General features: G+C 43.2%; 1 protein-coding gene across 1 annotated transcript in view; it reads right to left on the bottom strand.

Moving 5' to 3' along the window:
• ADAMTS12 (ADAM metallopeptidase with thrombospondin type 1 motif 12) overlaps window positions 1-16077 on the bottom strand; it is a 646291-nt gene that overhangs the window by 295352 nt on the left and 334862 nt on the right. The window contains exon 4 of the mRNA XM_040338094.1: window positions 1702-1898. Coding sequence (XP_040194028.1) covers window positions 1702-1898 — 197 coding nt within the window. The remainder of the gene's footprint in view (window positions 1-1701; window positions 1899-16077) is intronic.

Raw genomic sequence — 16077 nt, forward strand, 5'->3', positions numbered from 1 at the left:
CACTACCTTGTGGTAAACCCCTGACTCCAACAGGGTGCACTTGTCATCTGGCCACAGGTGACCTGACACTAAAAGCTATAATTAAAGCAAAATTGTGGTCCAACAAAATGCTGACACAAGGGAGTGATCCTTTTTCCAACTCAGTGATTCTGTTTTTTATTTTTTTTATTACATGTTGGTCTTATATTTTTCACTTGGATGTCGTAAGTTTCACTAGTAAATACAGCTGAACAAAACAAAAACTGTGCCTGTGCTCATTTCAGGCTGCCAAGCAACAACATTTGATTATTTTAAATGGGGTGATTCTTTTCTTTACCCACTGTATATGGTGTAAATGGGACCTTAGTGAAAAAAGGCTCTCTCTTACTTCCTGTCCCAGTGAGGGGAAATTTATACTATGTGGTCACAGAATGCAGTGATAACATGACAGTGGTCCTATCCCTTCCTCAAGAGGTTGGACATATCAATGATTATATCTCCATAGCTCCCAACTGTCCTTGGTTTGGAAAGGCTGTCCCTCCTTTGAAACCAAGTCCCTCTGTCCCCCTGGAGGCTGAAAATCACTATAGTAGGCATTGCTACTACAGTGATCTTCACTAGCTTTTGGGTCTCTTGACATGTTCTCTGACAGGCGGAGGTGGATATTGTGATGTCAACACCCTGCCATTCCACCTCATCCAATTCAAGAATGCTATGCATTTATTGAGAAAATGCAAAGTGCTCTCTGAATTGTGCTGTGCTAAGGGAATGACCTCATGTGGAAAAACAGACACTTGGCACAGGACCCGAAAGTGAGTGGAGATTACTGCAGTAGCAGTGCCTGCTACAAGTCTTTTCCAGTTTCCATAGGATAGGCCAGGTATAGAACATACATACTTGCATTGCTGGACCAACGTACTGTGAGGGAAATACTAAAATTCCTATTTTGTGTTATGATTAAAACCACTGAAATGTTTTTCTTATATTCTTTTATTTTCTTCTATATTATTTTATATTGTTTTTATTTCTTTTTATTTCTTTATCTATATAAGATATAATACATATGCATGTGTGAAAATGTATACAAGTATTATTGTCCTTACATGAGGTTATGTCAGATATAATGTTTTAAAGTTACAACTTGAAATGGAAGACATAAGACTAAATATCAAAACCAGATGTTTTCAAACCCCTCCAAGACAGCTCCTCCTATGCCTCCCTCCACCGATTAAAACAAATATGGCGATTGTGGAAGGAAAGAATGTGCCATAAGGGCTCCATGCCATATATGGACTGTTTGTGCTAATTGGAGACTTTGAAACGTGTGCAGTATGCCAAGAACAGACATCACAGGGGTGTAATAAGGGACTGAACTATATGAACTGACCTATCAGTATGTGCACGTGTATGATGTCATGTTGTTAATAAACGGAGCAGTACAGGCTCCACCCAGTCTCTTGGTGGCTGGACGTTGGAAGTTGAAGATGTAGACTGTTTCTCTCTCCTCTCTGGTCTGCATGTTTCACAATTATGATTTGGGTCAACAGCAGAATGGGGTTCGCCCTGAGAATTGTGTCAGGGGTCTCATCTTTATCAGTAACTATGTAAAAATTGCCACACCTAAACTTCAACTGTAATACAAAATTGCCAAGCCTTTTAGGACATTCCAGCATATTCTTATAAAACCATGTTGGTAAATTGTATTTCATACACTGAACTTACCATATTCATCACAGTGAAGATATAGGACTCCACATTCTCACTGCCATGATATTCAATCATTTTGGTGTCAGCAACAACCAAAGTTTCCACCCATCTCTCTTTGCTGATTGACCGCAGGGAAATCTTTCGGCCCGTCATGTACTTCCTCTCCCACCTCTCCCGCTGAGCCTCTTGTTGCAGAGCATACTTGTAGCTTTCTGAAATAAAGGATTCGGATTTATAACTCCAATTACCACCACTGAACACCAATGATATGGAGGTCTTTTAAAACTCTCATTAAACACCAATGGTGTGGGGGGTCTTTTATAACTCGCACTGATATCAATGCTGGGGTCTACAATTACTTTCACTAAGTCCAGTACAGTAAAACCTTGAATTGTGAGCATAATTCTTTCCGGAAAAAAGCACTTGTATATGAAAGCAAATTTCCCCATAAGAAATAATGAAAAACTCAGATGATTAGTTCCGCAACCATTTATTCATAGGTCCTTCAGTTTATTGTCCATATAAAAAGATTATAGCAATGTCATAGGTTGTGTAACCATAAAATGTCCATCCACAAATAGAAGCCTCCACAAGGGGAATAGAAGCAAAATCCAGCAGGAGCTCCAGAGTATAAAAGAGAAGAGAGGCGCCTCTAAGTGTAGCAATATGTTGCTAAATGTTGTACCTTCATTAAATGTAACCATATTGCTACACCTAGGCCCCTTTCACACGGGGCAGTGGAGGTGCGGTGACGGTATAGCGTTGCGATTTTTTGCGCCAATATACCATCGTATTTACCGCGATATTCGGCCACTAGCAGTGCGGTTTTAATGGGAAGGAGCGGTATAGGAGCTGTTTTATACTCAGTTGTGACATGACGCTACTTCTATATCAAGACATCGCTTGCATATGATGTCAGAATCTATTAAAATATTTTGCTTGTCTTGCAAAACGCTCTCAAACCAAGGTTTTACTGTACTTTCTTTTCAATATATTTTATTTAATCATAGAGAGAGGTACACATACAGTGTAAAAATAGATGCCCAAAAGCTGAGCAACCAGCATGTCAACAAAATACCAATCATATCAAAAGTAATACAAGCAACATGGAGTTAAAAACAGCAAGGTATTAATGCTAAACATTTGGTCAATAGAGTGAAACAATGAGAGAAGTGGTGGCCGCAGGGCCAATGATAGACATTAGTGGCTAACATTACAATCAATCAGTTGCTGAAGAATTGGCTTCCAGGAAGAAGAGACAAAAGGGAAGAGAAAGATGGGAAGAAAGAAAAAGGGGGGGGGTTGAATGGGTTGGAAGAAGGGGGAAGGTGGAGGGGGAAAAGGGAACGGGGTGTAATGGGGGTCTTTTTTTTATTATTTTCAATGACACCAATCTTAATACTCCCATTCAGTGCTTGGACAAGGTCATCTAGAGCCTAGGGTGAACATGCCAAATTGTGTCCCTCCCCAAGATGTATAAGCATTATGTGTTAGCAAAAATATCACCAGCTCACCCCCCCTCCCACCTCAAAAAAATTGAGCACTGATCTGCATGTTTACCACCTAAGCATAAATTCCCCCTCCTGCTAATACAAATCCGCCTACAAAAATTCCCCATTCCTAGCACAAATCCTCCCCGCCATATTACCTTTTCTAGCAAAAAAAAAAATACAACATTCAACTCAAATATTCTTCCCCCTCTCATCACAAATCCCCTCAAATCACCACTAATAGCACACCTCCCCAATTTTTCCTCCTAGAACAATTCATATCCCCCCTCCCCAAAATCCCCCTCCCAACACAAATCCCCACCCTCTGCAATCCTCCTTGTGGTGCACCCCCCACCACACATGATACCACTGTGCCCAGGGCAGCCGTCAATCCTGCCCACCCCTTGCCCTGCTCCCATTGACACCATCACTGGGGAACCATTTATCCCACTGACTATTGGTGCAGGACCACTTATTAACTCTACGAATAACTGATACTGAGCTTAAAACTGGTGTAGTGACATGCTTAAAAGAAATAGCTCAGTAAATGAAACAAAGAGTTTCAACTTTAGCAAAATGTTGCATAAAAATACAGTGTTTTAGCAAAATCATTACATTAACACCTATATATTGTGTGGAAAAACATTAGAATATAAAGTTTTCATCATACAGAGAAAAAAAAAAAAGATACCCCAACGCAATAATGCAAAGCTGTTCCAATGTACATGAGTTGTATGCAGTACAATAACGCTCTACCTTATTTTATGATGCTCTGTGTTAGCAAAAATGGTGCATGTCCTTTTTTTAGGACGTTTTGCCACATTATCAGTTCAATCCTTGGTGTGGCACTTAGATTTTCACACTCAAATGTGGCACACCCCCTAAGGAGCCACAAGTAAATTAGGATCCCCCACCAGGGATGGACTGGCCATTGGGACTACAGGGAGTTTCCCGGTGGGCCGATGGCTCAGTGGGCCGGCTTCAGTGACAACGGACCGCCGCCCCCTCCGCTCCTCTGTCTCTCCCTTCCCGCAGCGCTCACCTCCTCTCCCTGCCCACAGCGCTCACCTGGGGGGAACAAAGAAGCAGGGGGAGGACCAGAGGAGCAGGGACGACGACAGAGGAGCATGGGGGGGGGGACAGACAGCTGACTCAACAGCTATGGCCTGGGAGTTTCTCACTTCTGCCTAGTCTTGTCCCATAAGGGGGGCACCAAACTGATTCTTTCCCCCGGGTGAAATAATGTCTAGCTTCCCCACTGGTACTGCCTATAAGAGTACCAGTACCAGCCGTTCTAGTCTAATAAAGTAAGTAGAACGGCTAGTGGCTAGTGAAGAGGGAGAGGGGGCTTGGGTGGCCCGGGGGGGGGGGGTGCGGGAGTTGTCCGGCCCCCATGGGAGAAACCTGTCAAATTGGGCCAGTCTGGATGAAGTCCAGGGTAAAAATTTTGTCCCAGTCCAGCCCTGTCCCCCAACCCGCACAGCCAGGCACATCACGTTTCCACAGTGACTCCAGATTTAGAGAACAGTCCGTGACTTTGTTTTTATTTTTTGTTTTATTGAGGGTAATAAACTTGGATGGGGATGAGGGGTATTATGGGATGCCCACTTGACTTTAGAACAAAACTTCAGGAGCACTTCACCTGTATACAGTCTATATACAGCTCCAACCTCTACCTCCAGCACACACTTACTTGCAGAAACCCAGCTGTGTCACTCTAAGGCTCCTTTCACACTGACATGTTTTTCCGGCGGTTTAGCGCTTAAAATAGCGCTGCTGTAACGACTGAATAAATTGTGCCCTGCAGTCGTCAGTGTGAAAGCCCGTAGGCTTTCACACTGAAGCAGTGCGCTAGCAGGACCGCTCCAAAAGTCCTGCTAGATGCATCTTTGGAGCAGTTTAGGAGCGGGGTGTTTACCGCTCCTTCCCATAGAAATCAATGAGAAACCGCGGTAATACAATGCAGAGGCGCATTGCTGGCGGTTTTAACCCTTTTCCAGCCACTAGCGGGGGTCAAAACCGCATAGTGGCCAAATATCACGGTAAATATGACGGTATAGCAGCGCTAAAAATCGCGCCGCATTAACGCCACTGCACCTCCCCTGCCCCGTGTGAAAGGGGCCTAAAAAACTTTGTAGCGATGGCCTATTACAGGCAGGGACTCACAGCCCTTATACTTGTAGAGTGTTAGAGTGACACAACTTACACATTTCCAGCAATTCCATGTGGTCACTGAGCCCAGCACCACCTCTTCAGGCACTGCCAGCCTACCTGGCTGCAGCTGTCCCTTTTACTAGCCCTCCTTGCTAACTTCTCCACAGTCCTCCAGACTGATACCCTGTCTAAAGTCGTCCCAGACTGAACACTCACCAGACTTCTCAGGATATCCCCTGGATGTGCTGACCTGCTCCCCTGCTCCTGCTGTCCTCTCACTTGCTCCTGTGTCTCCAGAATAGTATTCCTCTGTCACCTGAGCCCTAGGCCTGAGGCCACGACAGCCTCCTCAGCACTCCATTTCCATCTTACACCCAACTGCCCCTGCTGGCATGATTTGTGCCTATTTATGAGGTAAACAGGCCCCCTTCCAGCCTCTTTCTGCTGGGGATTGGTCAAGGACCTCATAAATATGCCAAGCAGCTTATCCTAGCCTCCACCCACTACATCTGGAAGAGTCTCCAAGGTTCCAGAAAAAAGGGGGAGGCACCAGAGATGCTGCTTGCTGAGTCATCCAGCACTCCCTGAGTCAATCAATCCTGGCCCAGAGTAATCTCAGCCAAACCAACTTACCTACACTAACAACTTACTATATACACTAGCACAGTAGCTAGAGGGTGCTACACAAACATTATTTATTATTTCCAAGGCTGCTGTTCTAGTTCCTGACAGCACAGCAGCCCACTCATCAGTTAGACACCCCATTGGGATTCTACCTAAGGATCAGCACTATTAATCTACCACTTCAAGCATCTATTTAAATAGGCTGCCTTTATACAATGCACAGTTACGTGCAAAGATTGTGTATTAACACATTGGCTTTAATCTAATGCACCAAATTTCGGAGGTCCGAATGGACCCTGAATGTAGCCCTTCTATAATGTGCATAGTGCAAAAACTTTGTGTAAAGTGCGACCCATTGCAACCAAACTGAAATCATTATCATTATTTCTATGGCTTACTTGTATATTACACATCATAATTAAACCTGTAAAATCATTACGTATGTACATAATAATACGCCTGTTTCATAATCTTAACTATGATTTTATTTATAGTCATTAAAAACGATACACATAATTTACCCGATCCAACAGAAAGCTGCTAATTGACTTTCCTGCCAAGCTTCTGACGTGTGTCACCGCTCTTATGGTTTTATAAATATTCAGATTGATCGAGGAGAAGTGAACATTTTCATCAGCAGGTAAACACTCTAGTAAGATTCTCTGGAGACATCAAATGGACATTTTACAATGACAAATAGCTGATGAACGATTTACTCGATGGGAGAAACAGGATGATATTCTGAATATAAATTATCTACGGTTCATGACTGACCTCAACATGGTACAAAAAATCAATAATAAATCCACAGCAGCTAAATATGTTTTTTCCTGTGAATTTACTATAATGTGCTTGTTTTTCTTTTTTAAATAATATTGTGATGGGCATTTTTCCATAGACCACCAATGTGAGGAGAATGACATTACAACTTTTACAGTTTGTGCTTCTTTTCTGGCCATTTTAACTTGTTTAACGACTTCCATACCGCGCTTATTCTGGCACTTCTCTCCTTCATGTAAAAATCATAATTTTTTTGCTGGAAAATTACTCGGAACCCCCAAACATTATATAAATATATATATATTTTTAAGCAGACACCCTATGGAATAAAGTGGCGGTCATTACAACTTTTTATCTTGCATGGTATTTGCGCAATCATTTTTCAAACGCCTTTTTTTGGAATTAAAAAATAACAAAACAATAAAGTTAGCCCAATTTTTTGTATAATGTGAACGATGATGTTAAACTGAATAATTAGATACCTAACTTGTCACGCTTTAAAATTGCGCACACTCATGGAATGGCGCCAAACTTCTGTACATAAAAATTTCCATAGGCGACGCTTTATTTTTTTTTACAGCTTACCAGTTTAGAGTTACAGAGGTGGTCTAGTGCTAGAATTATTGCTCTCGCTCGAACGCACGTGGCGATACCTCACATGTGTGGTTTGAACAGCGTTTACATGTGTGGGCGGGACTTATGTGCGCGTTCGCTTCTGAGCGCAAGCTACTGGGGACAGGGATGTTTTAATTTTTTGTATCACTTTTATTCCTACTACAAGGAATATAAACACGTGAACCTAATAAGAATAGTGTGTGACAGGTCCTCTTTATGGAGAGATGCTCGGTCAATAAGACCCCACATCTCTCCTTCAGGCTGGAAAGCATGAGATTGTGAAAAAAAAATCACCAATCTCATGCATTCAGCCGCGATTGTGGCATTGTTTACTTCCGGTTACCCGGGCGTGACGTCATAGCGCTGTGCCTGAGCCTCCGACGTTCATAGAGATGGCCGGTGACCATCTCCGATGGCACGGGAGGGTCTAGAGAAGCACCGGATGGCAGCGGGAGGGGGGAACGTCCCCTCCCACCACCTATAAGAACGATCAAGCGGCGGGACCTCCGATATGATCATTTTTATGGTGCGTAGAATCGCTGCTTAAATGCACTGTTATAGTTAGGACTGCAGTATACAGAGCTCCTTGACGGGGCCTGCAGCTTACACATGCATTTGCAAATGTGTGCAACTAAACCTCTGTTTTTAACACACACAGTTAGACAGGTGAATTTGGTTGGTTGCTGATTGGTCGGCAAGTTTGAGCCTGGATATTCTATGTTTTTGTATGTATTTGCGCCCATTCCAGCGCTCCTTTTCATAGGTAGGGGCAGTGACTTTTGTTTGTTGTATTTATGTCATTGTAGTCAGGCAGCACACTGGCACCTTTGCTTCCATGTACTGAGTGTGCAGTGTGCTCTTGCCCCTTTAATGAGGGCTGGGCTACCTCCAGTCACCTGCCCCTTATCTATCTATCAGCAGTCATGTGCTCCTACTGAGGAAATAAAATGCAATGTTATAGTTAGGACTGCAGTATACAGAGCGCCTTCATGGGGCCTGCAGCTTACACATGCATTTGCAAATGCGTGCAACTAAACCTCTGTTTTTAACGCACACAGTTAGACAGGTGAATTTGGTTGGTTGCTGATTGGTCGGTAAGTTTGAGCCTGGATATTCTATGTTTTTGAATGTATCTGCTGTGGCCGCCAACCCACGCCACTCCCGCAGGTCTCAGATACTGTTAAAAACCTATCATGTACCTCTCCAATTGGTGCACAAAGATGGGGAGGAAGAGGAGAAAAAACAAGCCTCCAATAGTGAAGTACATTAAAATCTAAGGGTACTTTATTAAAATAGTGCGGATGGACTGTTACATGTGTAAAACAACTGTAAAGCAAAAGAATATCCAGACGCTGCGTGATGAGCGCCGTCTTACATCTCCTCCGGTCACTTCCTGGTTTGTGTCAGCCTTGCGCAATCCCTACAGCGTTACGTCACATACCTCGTGACACCCCTGAAGAAGCACTTATAAAGGGCCATCAAATGGATAAATGGGCTCCAGGATCAGTGGGAATGGCCCCCAGGACTAGGGGAAAGGGTCCCAGGACCAAGGGAAAGGGTCACCGATGGTCAGGGGGGCCCTTCACAGTTTCTTGCACTGAAGCCTTGAAGGTTCTAGTTACATAGTTAGTCAGGTTGAAAAAAGTCCATCCAGTTCAACCATAAAAATAAATAAAATAAAAAATACTGTACAATCCCACATACCCAATTCTATACCCACAGTTGATCCAGAGGAAGGAGAGAAACCCCAGCATAGCATAATCCAATTAGCTACAGCAGGGGAAAAAATTCCTTCCTGATCCCCGAGAGGCAATTGGATTTTCCCTGGATCAACTTTACCTATAAATGTCAGTACTCAGTTATATTCTGTACATTTAGGAAAGTATCCAGGCCTTTCTTAAAGCAATCTACTGAGCTGGCCAGAACAACCTCTGAAGGGAGTCTATTCCACATTTTCACAGCTCTTATGTCTCGTACACACGATCGGCATTTTCGATGAAAATAGTCAGACGGAATTTTTTCATCGGATATTCCGACCGTGTGTATGCCCCATCTGACTTTTTCTGTCGGAAATTCCGTGTAGAGAAACATGTTCTCTTTTTTTCCAGACAGAAAATTCGAAAATTCGAAAATTCCGTTTGTCTATATGGAACTCTGACGGAGAAAAAAACATGCATGTTCAGAATCAAGTCGACGCATGCTTGGAAGCATTGAACTTAATTTTTCTCGGCTTGTTGTACGTGTTGTATGTCACCGCGTTTTTGACAGTTGGAATTTGGTGTGTCCGTGTGTATGCAAGACAGCTTGAGCGGAATTCCGTCGGAAAAACCTTTCGGAGTTTAATCCGACGGAAAAACCGATGTGTCCGCCATAATGTTGCAGTCATCATAAAAATCGCTGATCGCCGCCATTACTAGTAAAAAAAAAATATTAATAAAAATGCCATAAAACTATCCCCTATTTTGTAGACGCTATAACTTTTGCGCAAACAATCAATAAACGCTTATTGTAATTTTTTTACCAAAAATATGTAGACGAATACATATCGGCCTAAACTGAGGAAACACACTTTTTTAATATATTTTTGGGGGATATTTATTTTAGCAAAAAGTAAAAAATATAGATTTTTTTTCAAAATTATCGCTTTAATAACTCCAGTCACTGGAAGGCATAACAATTCTTACAATCTTGCCCACTTAATCAACAGCTCCAGTATTCCCTTCAAAACTGGTACATGTGCCACTTCATGTTGGACAGCAGGGTTCCTTTCATCATCTTGGTCTCCACCAGGTACATAATATACAGCAAGAAAGTTCACTAAATTCATTTTAAATGGCTCACAGAAGCTCCCTATAACTACGTTAGACACAAAGTTCACCTGAGCAGGTCAATAAGTGAAACTGAACGTTTTGCCAGAGGCGCAAATTTGTATGTTATACTTACCTGCACTGTGCAGTTTGTTTTGCGCACATTGGTCCCGATCCTGGTCTTCTGGGGTCCCTCTGCGGCTGTCTAGGCTTCTCCGTGCAAAAATGAACCACCTTCATGGGAAGCTCTCTCCCAAGGGGGTTACTTCTTGCAGGCGCCGCCGACTGTATCACTCGGCCCTGGCACGCCGCGTCATTGGATGTGATTGACAGCAGCGTGAGCCAATGGCTATAAATCCATCCAATCTAGCCAATCAACGGCCAGACTGAGTGGAGAAAAGGACGTTGGGGGCGAGCGCAGCGAGTGAACGGGCTCATGTAAGTAAAACGGGGGGGGGCTGTGGGGCCATCATTGCCAGTTTTTCTTTTTACCTTAATGCATAAGATGAACCTTTACAACCCTTTTAACACCTGCACATGTACCATGGGAAATAAAAAATTGCAACATCCATCATTTTATTCTTCAGGGCCTCTGCTTTCAGAAAATATATCATACTTGGCGATTCATGTGCGATTCATGTGCTTGAAAAATTGCCATGGGCAGCCAGTGGTTAAAGGGTAAAACTGAGTTCAGTCAGCTTTATAGCACTAAGATCTTCACATTTAACAGTTCTATATTGAGTTGTTCACATATCAGGCACTCTGATCATCTAAGACTTGTGTTTTGTAGCATTATATAACAGAAAACGAATTTTTAGATATGTTCAGTATCCTAATCCCCATCAGCATATACTCTAAATAAAATTAATACAACTTCTTAACACCATGTCAACACGGACACACTTTATAAATACATTTATTTATCTGGAAATTATATCAAACAACAAACGTTAGTGGAAATCAGTAAAAGTAATTAAAATATATGGTACAATTCGCAAAGGCCAACAACTCATTTTAAAGTGACACAATTATAATTAAATGTAGTTTGCTCAGCGTCTTGTCTCGTTTCAGTTATGAAAACAGTTTTTTCACGGTTTAATTTAAATAAAACTTCAAAGGGAGAAAAAAAGCAATAATCGGATCATGTACATAAGGTTAGAGGAATATTGCGCTATGGGCAATGTTTTTTTTTTTTTTTTTACTTCTAGAGGACTGCGTACTTTGAGCAAAATGGTAATGATTCTGGAATCAAACTGCAGCAATCAAAAGGTAAATTAAGAAACTGCAGAACTAAATGGCTCGGAGTTTATGAAAACTTTGGGGAAATCATTTATACAGGTGTACATGCGGAGTCCAAAATTGCTTGCTTGATTAAAGTCTTTGTACATGAGTGCAGAGTGCTGAAAACGGTCCAAGTGTAGCTAACATATTACAGTGCACGTGCTGTGTCAAGGTAGAATTTGTCAGATATACATATTTAATTTTAATTAATATTATGACTGTAGGACAGTGACTCCAAACTAAAGTTTTGGTGTGTCTACGTGTCAAAAAATAAAGCATCTTGTCATATAGGGCCAGATTCAGAGAAGAAGTACGCCGGAGTATCTGCTGATACTCCGGTGTACTTTCAAATTTGCTGCGTCGTATCTTTATTTGTAAATCACAAACAAATATACGACGGCATTTGGCTAAGATCCGACAGGCGTACGGCTTCGTACGCCTTCAGGTCTTAGGATGCAATACTTCGGCGGCCACTGGGTGGAGATCGCGTCGTTTTCCGCGTCGGGTATGCTAAATAGCTGTTTACGGCGATCCACGAAGGTACGTGCGTTCGTCGCATTCTCTTACGTCGTCGCTAGTCGGCTTTTCGCGTCGCAAAGTTACGGCTGCTATTTAGGTGGTGTAACAATAGACAGCCCATGTTAAAGTATGGCCGTCGTTCCCGCGGCGAATTTCAATTTTTTTTTGTGTAAGTCGTCCGGGAATACGAAAGTACGTAACGCACGTCGCGTTTAAAACATTTTGTCGGGGCGACGTCATTTCGCGCAAAGCACGGCAGGAAATTTCAAAACGGAGCATGCGCAGTACGTCCGGCGCGGGAACGCGCCTAATTTAAATGGTACACGCCCCATTTGAATTAGGCAGGCTTGCGCCAGCCCATGTCTCCATGTCTTGTCTCCAGCCCATCTGCCAGTAGCATCATCTAGTGGCAATCAGTGACATGTACAATCTATCACAAATGCTGCTTCCAGTGTCCGTTGACCCTCTTCGCCAAAAAACCTTGCACAAGCTCTTGATTGCCTAACAAATAACTTTCAAACTATTATCAATAACATACAAATCCATCCACAATTCTTCCCCAAGCTACATCCTCAATCTTAAAATATAACCTAACCATCCACTCTGCTCCTCCCAAGACCACCTGCTCTCCAGCTTCCTAATTAGGGATGAACCTTGTATTTGAGTCGAACATCGTATGTTCAATCGTTCGTCGAATTACGAACGTTTTGGGCCGTTCGCGCCAAATTCGAGTTGCGTTTCACGGCCCATTATTCACTGCGGCATTGCAGTGCATTGCTGGCTGATGATTGGCCAAGCATGCACTATGAACCGCATGCTTGGCCAATCACAACTTGCAATAAACGGAGAGCCATAATTGGCCAAAGCCAAGGTGGCTTTGGCCAATTATGGCTCAGGAGGTTTAGTACACGCCCCACACTATAAAAGGCCGCCTGCAGGTCGGCCTTGTGTAGTGTGTTGCAGTGGTTAAAAGAGCGAAGACAGAGAGATAGAGAGAGAGAGAGAGAGAGAGTGTGTGTAATTTTTAGTAGGTAGATAGAGCAGGCAGGCAGGCAGGCAGGCAAGTCAGTTAAAGTCACAGGGCCAGATTCTTAGAGGAGATACGACGGCGTATCTCCAGATACGCCGTTGTATATCTGCGTCTGGACGGTCGTATCTATGCCCCTGATTCTTAGAATCAGTTACGCATAGATATCTATTAGATCCGACAGGCCTAAGTCTCTTACGCCGTCGGATCGTAACTGCATATTTACGCTGGCCGCTAGGGGCGTGTACGCTGATTTACGCGTCAAAATATGTAAATCAGCTAGATACGCCAATTTACGAACGTACGCCCGACCGACGCAGTACAGTTACACCGTTTACGTTAGGCTTTTCCCGGCTTATAGTTACCCCTGCTATATGGTGGCGTAAGTGCGGCGTACCAATGTTAAGTATGGCCGTCGTTCCCGCGTCGAAATTTGAAAAAATTACGTAGTTTGCGTAAGTCGTCCGTGAATGGGGCTGGACGTCATTTACGTTCACGTCGAAACCAATGACGTCCTTGCGGCATACTTTGGAGCAATGCACACTGGGAAATTCCACGGACGGCGCATGCGCCGTTCGGGAAAAACGTCAATCACGTCGGGTTAAGCCTGATTTACATAACACACGCCCACCTCTTCACAATTTGAATTAGGCGGGCTTACGCCGGCCTATTTACGCTACGCCGCCGCGTGAGAATACGGCACTTGCCTGTAAAAGTTGCGGAGTCGTAACGTAAATAGGATACGTTACCCCCGCACAAAGTTATGCCATTCTACGTGAATCTAGCCCACAGTGTGTAGAGGATATATATGCATCCCAGGTATTGTATATATATTTATACACCGTATAGTTTAGCTAGATCTGCATTTCCTAATTTACTGGCAGGCAGGTGATTGTGCTAGCTGCAGTATTCTCACGTGGTGTACTGTGTCCTCTGCAGTGTGCACCTAAAGCTACGTGGTGTGTACTGCCTGTGTCCTCTGCAGTGTGCACCTAAAGCTACGTGGTGTATGTACTGTCTGCGTCTGTGCTATTTTTCTCAATGATTTTCATCCATATTGCAGTTTTAAATTACTTTTTTCTTATAGTAATCTCATTTTGTGCAGGGACAGTTCTAAACACGTGCCACTTCACAGGCATACTATAGACACCCAGCAGGTACAATATTTAAAGGAATTTTTCATTTTTTCTTTCACTTTAAGCATCATTAAAATCACTGCTCCAGAAAAAAACGATAGTTTTTAAAACTTTTTTTCCATTGATACATGTTTCCTGGGGCAAGACCCGGGTTCTCAAAGACGTTTTACGACAATAACTTGCATATTAGGATTTAAAATGAGCACTTTTGAATTCGAACGTTCGGTCCCATAGAGTCCCATGGGTTTCTAAATGTTCGCGCGAACGGTCGGTCCGTTCGAAGGTTCTGGTGCGAACCGAACGGGGAGGTGTTCGGGTCATCCCTATTCCTAATCACCTTCTCCCATGCTTACCTCCGAGACTTCTACAGAGCCTCTCCCTACCCCTGGAAATCCGTACCCAAAATGTTCCGGCTATCTCCTACTCTGTCCACCTTTAGGCAATCAGTTATATCTCATCTTTACAGAGAAGCCTATACCATCTCTACTGTACCTAAAATTGTAATGTTTACTTTCTCCATGAACTCATCCTCTGCAGTTATTACCCTTTGTATTGCTTGCCTCTCGCTGTTAGATTGTAATCTCTCACAAACAGGGCCCTCTTTACCTTCTTGTCTTCAATTGTTTTGTGGCTCTACTAACTCCCTTTATTTTACAAGGTGCTGTGCAAACTATTGGCGCTAAATAAATCCTATATACTATACACAGTTAAACAGAGACCACAGTTCACATACCGTATTTCAGGAACTTCCTGGAATTAGATTTTTCCTACAGGATTTTGTTTTGCAACCGTAACCTCTGTCTTGTCCATAGTCTTTAAAGAAGACCTATAGGCAATTTTATTTTCATTTTGGATAGAGCAAGGGAGGGTTACAGCCCTGTCAGATTTTGTTATGTCATCTGTGTCCCAAATGAGAGATTTTCCTTTACTTCCTGTCCCATAGCCAAACAGGAAGTGAGAGGAAATCCACACAAATTAAGGGAATTCATTGGGGACCCCCCAGTGTTCCAATTTGAAGATTTATCCTCTATTACTTTTCTGGGATTTTCTTTTACTTTCACTTTCAATGATAATTGTAAACAGAACAAATATAGAGGGTGGATCTCCTTAACGTGGTTGTAAACCCACTTTGAAAAACAAAAACAAAAAACTAACACCTGCAAGACAAAGGCATAATGAGCTAGTATGCATAGCATACTAGCTCATTATGTAATACTCACCTGAGATCGAAGCCCTCGCTGCGGTGCCCGTACACAGCACTGGCCATTGACATCACTCCCGGGGGTATTGCGGCTCCGGCACTGTGATTGGCCAGAGCCGCGATGACATCACTCCAGCGCATGCTGGCGGAGACGCCGGCAACGGCACAGTCTAACTGAAGAAACAGCATGATGTGCCATTGCTTTAGTGCGCATGTGCCGATGACTTCGTACATGCAGACACAGGGGGATATCTCCTAAACCGTGCAGGTTTAGGAGATATCCAGGCCTTAATATAGGCTTACCTATAGCAAAAAGTGTGTTGTAAGGGTTTACAACCACTTTAATGGGGGCGCATACAGAAATATAAACTGGCAGGTGCTCTAATCCCTCTCCACTCTACCCAGAACAAAAAAAAAATGTTTTGTCTTTAGTTATACTTTAAAGTGGAGGTTCACCCGGAAATGACAATTTTTAACATTAGATTCATGCTCATTTTGTCAAGGGGAATCGGGTAGTTTTTTTTTAAATCGAAGCCGTACTTACCGTTTTAGAGATAGATCTTCTCCGCCGCTTCCGGGTATGGGCTGCGGGACTGGGCGTTCCTTCTTGATTGACAGTCTTCCGACAGGCTTCCGACGGTCGCATCTATCGCGTCACGATTTTCCGAAAGTAGCCGAACGTCGGTGCGCAGGCGCCGTATAGAGCCACACCGACGTTCGGCTTCTTTCGGCTACTCGTGACGCGATAGATGCGACC

This window comes from Rana temporaria, chromosome 1 (genome assembly GCF_905171775.1).
Source record: "Rana temporaria chromosome 1, aRanTem1.1, whole genome shotgun sequence".
Lineage (NCBI taxonomy): Eukaryota > Metazoa > Chordata > Amphibia > Anura > Ranidae > Rana > Rana temporaria.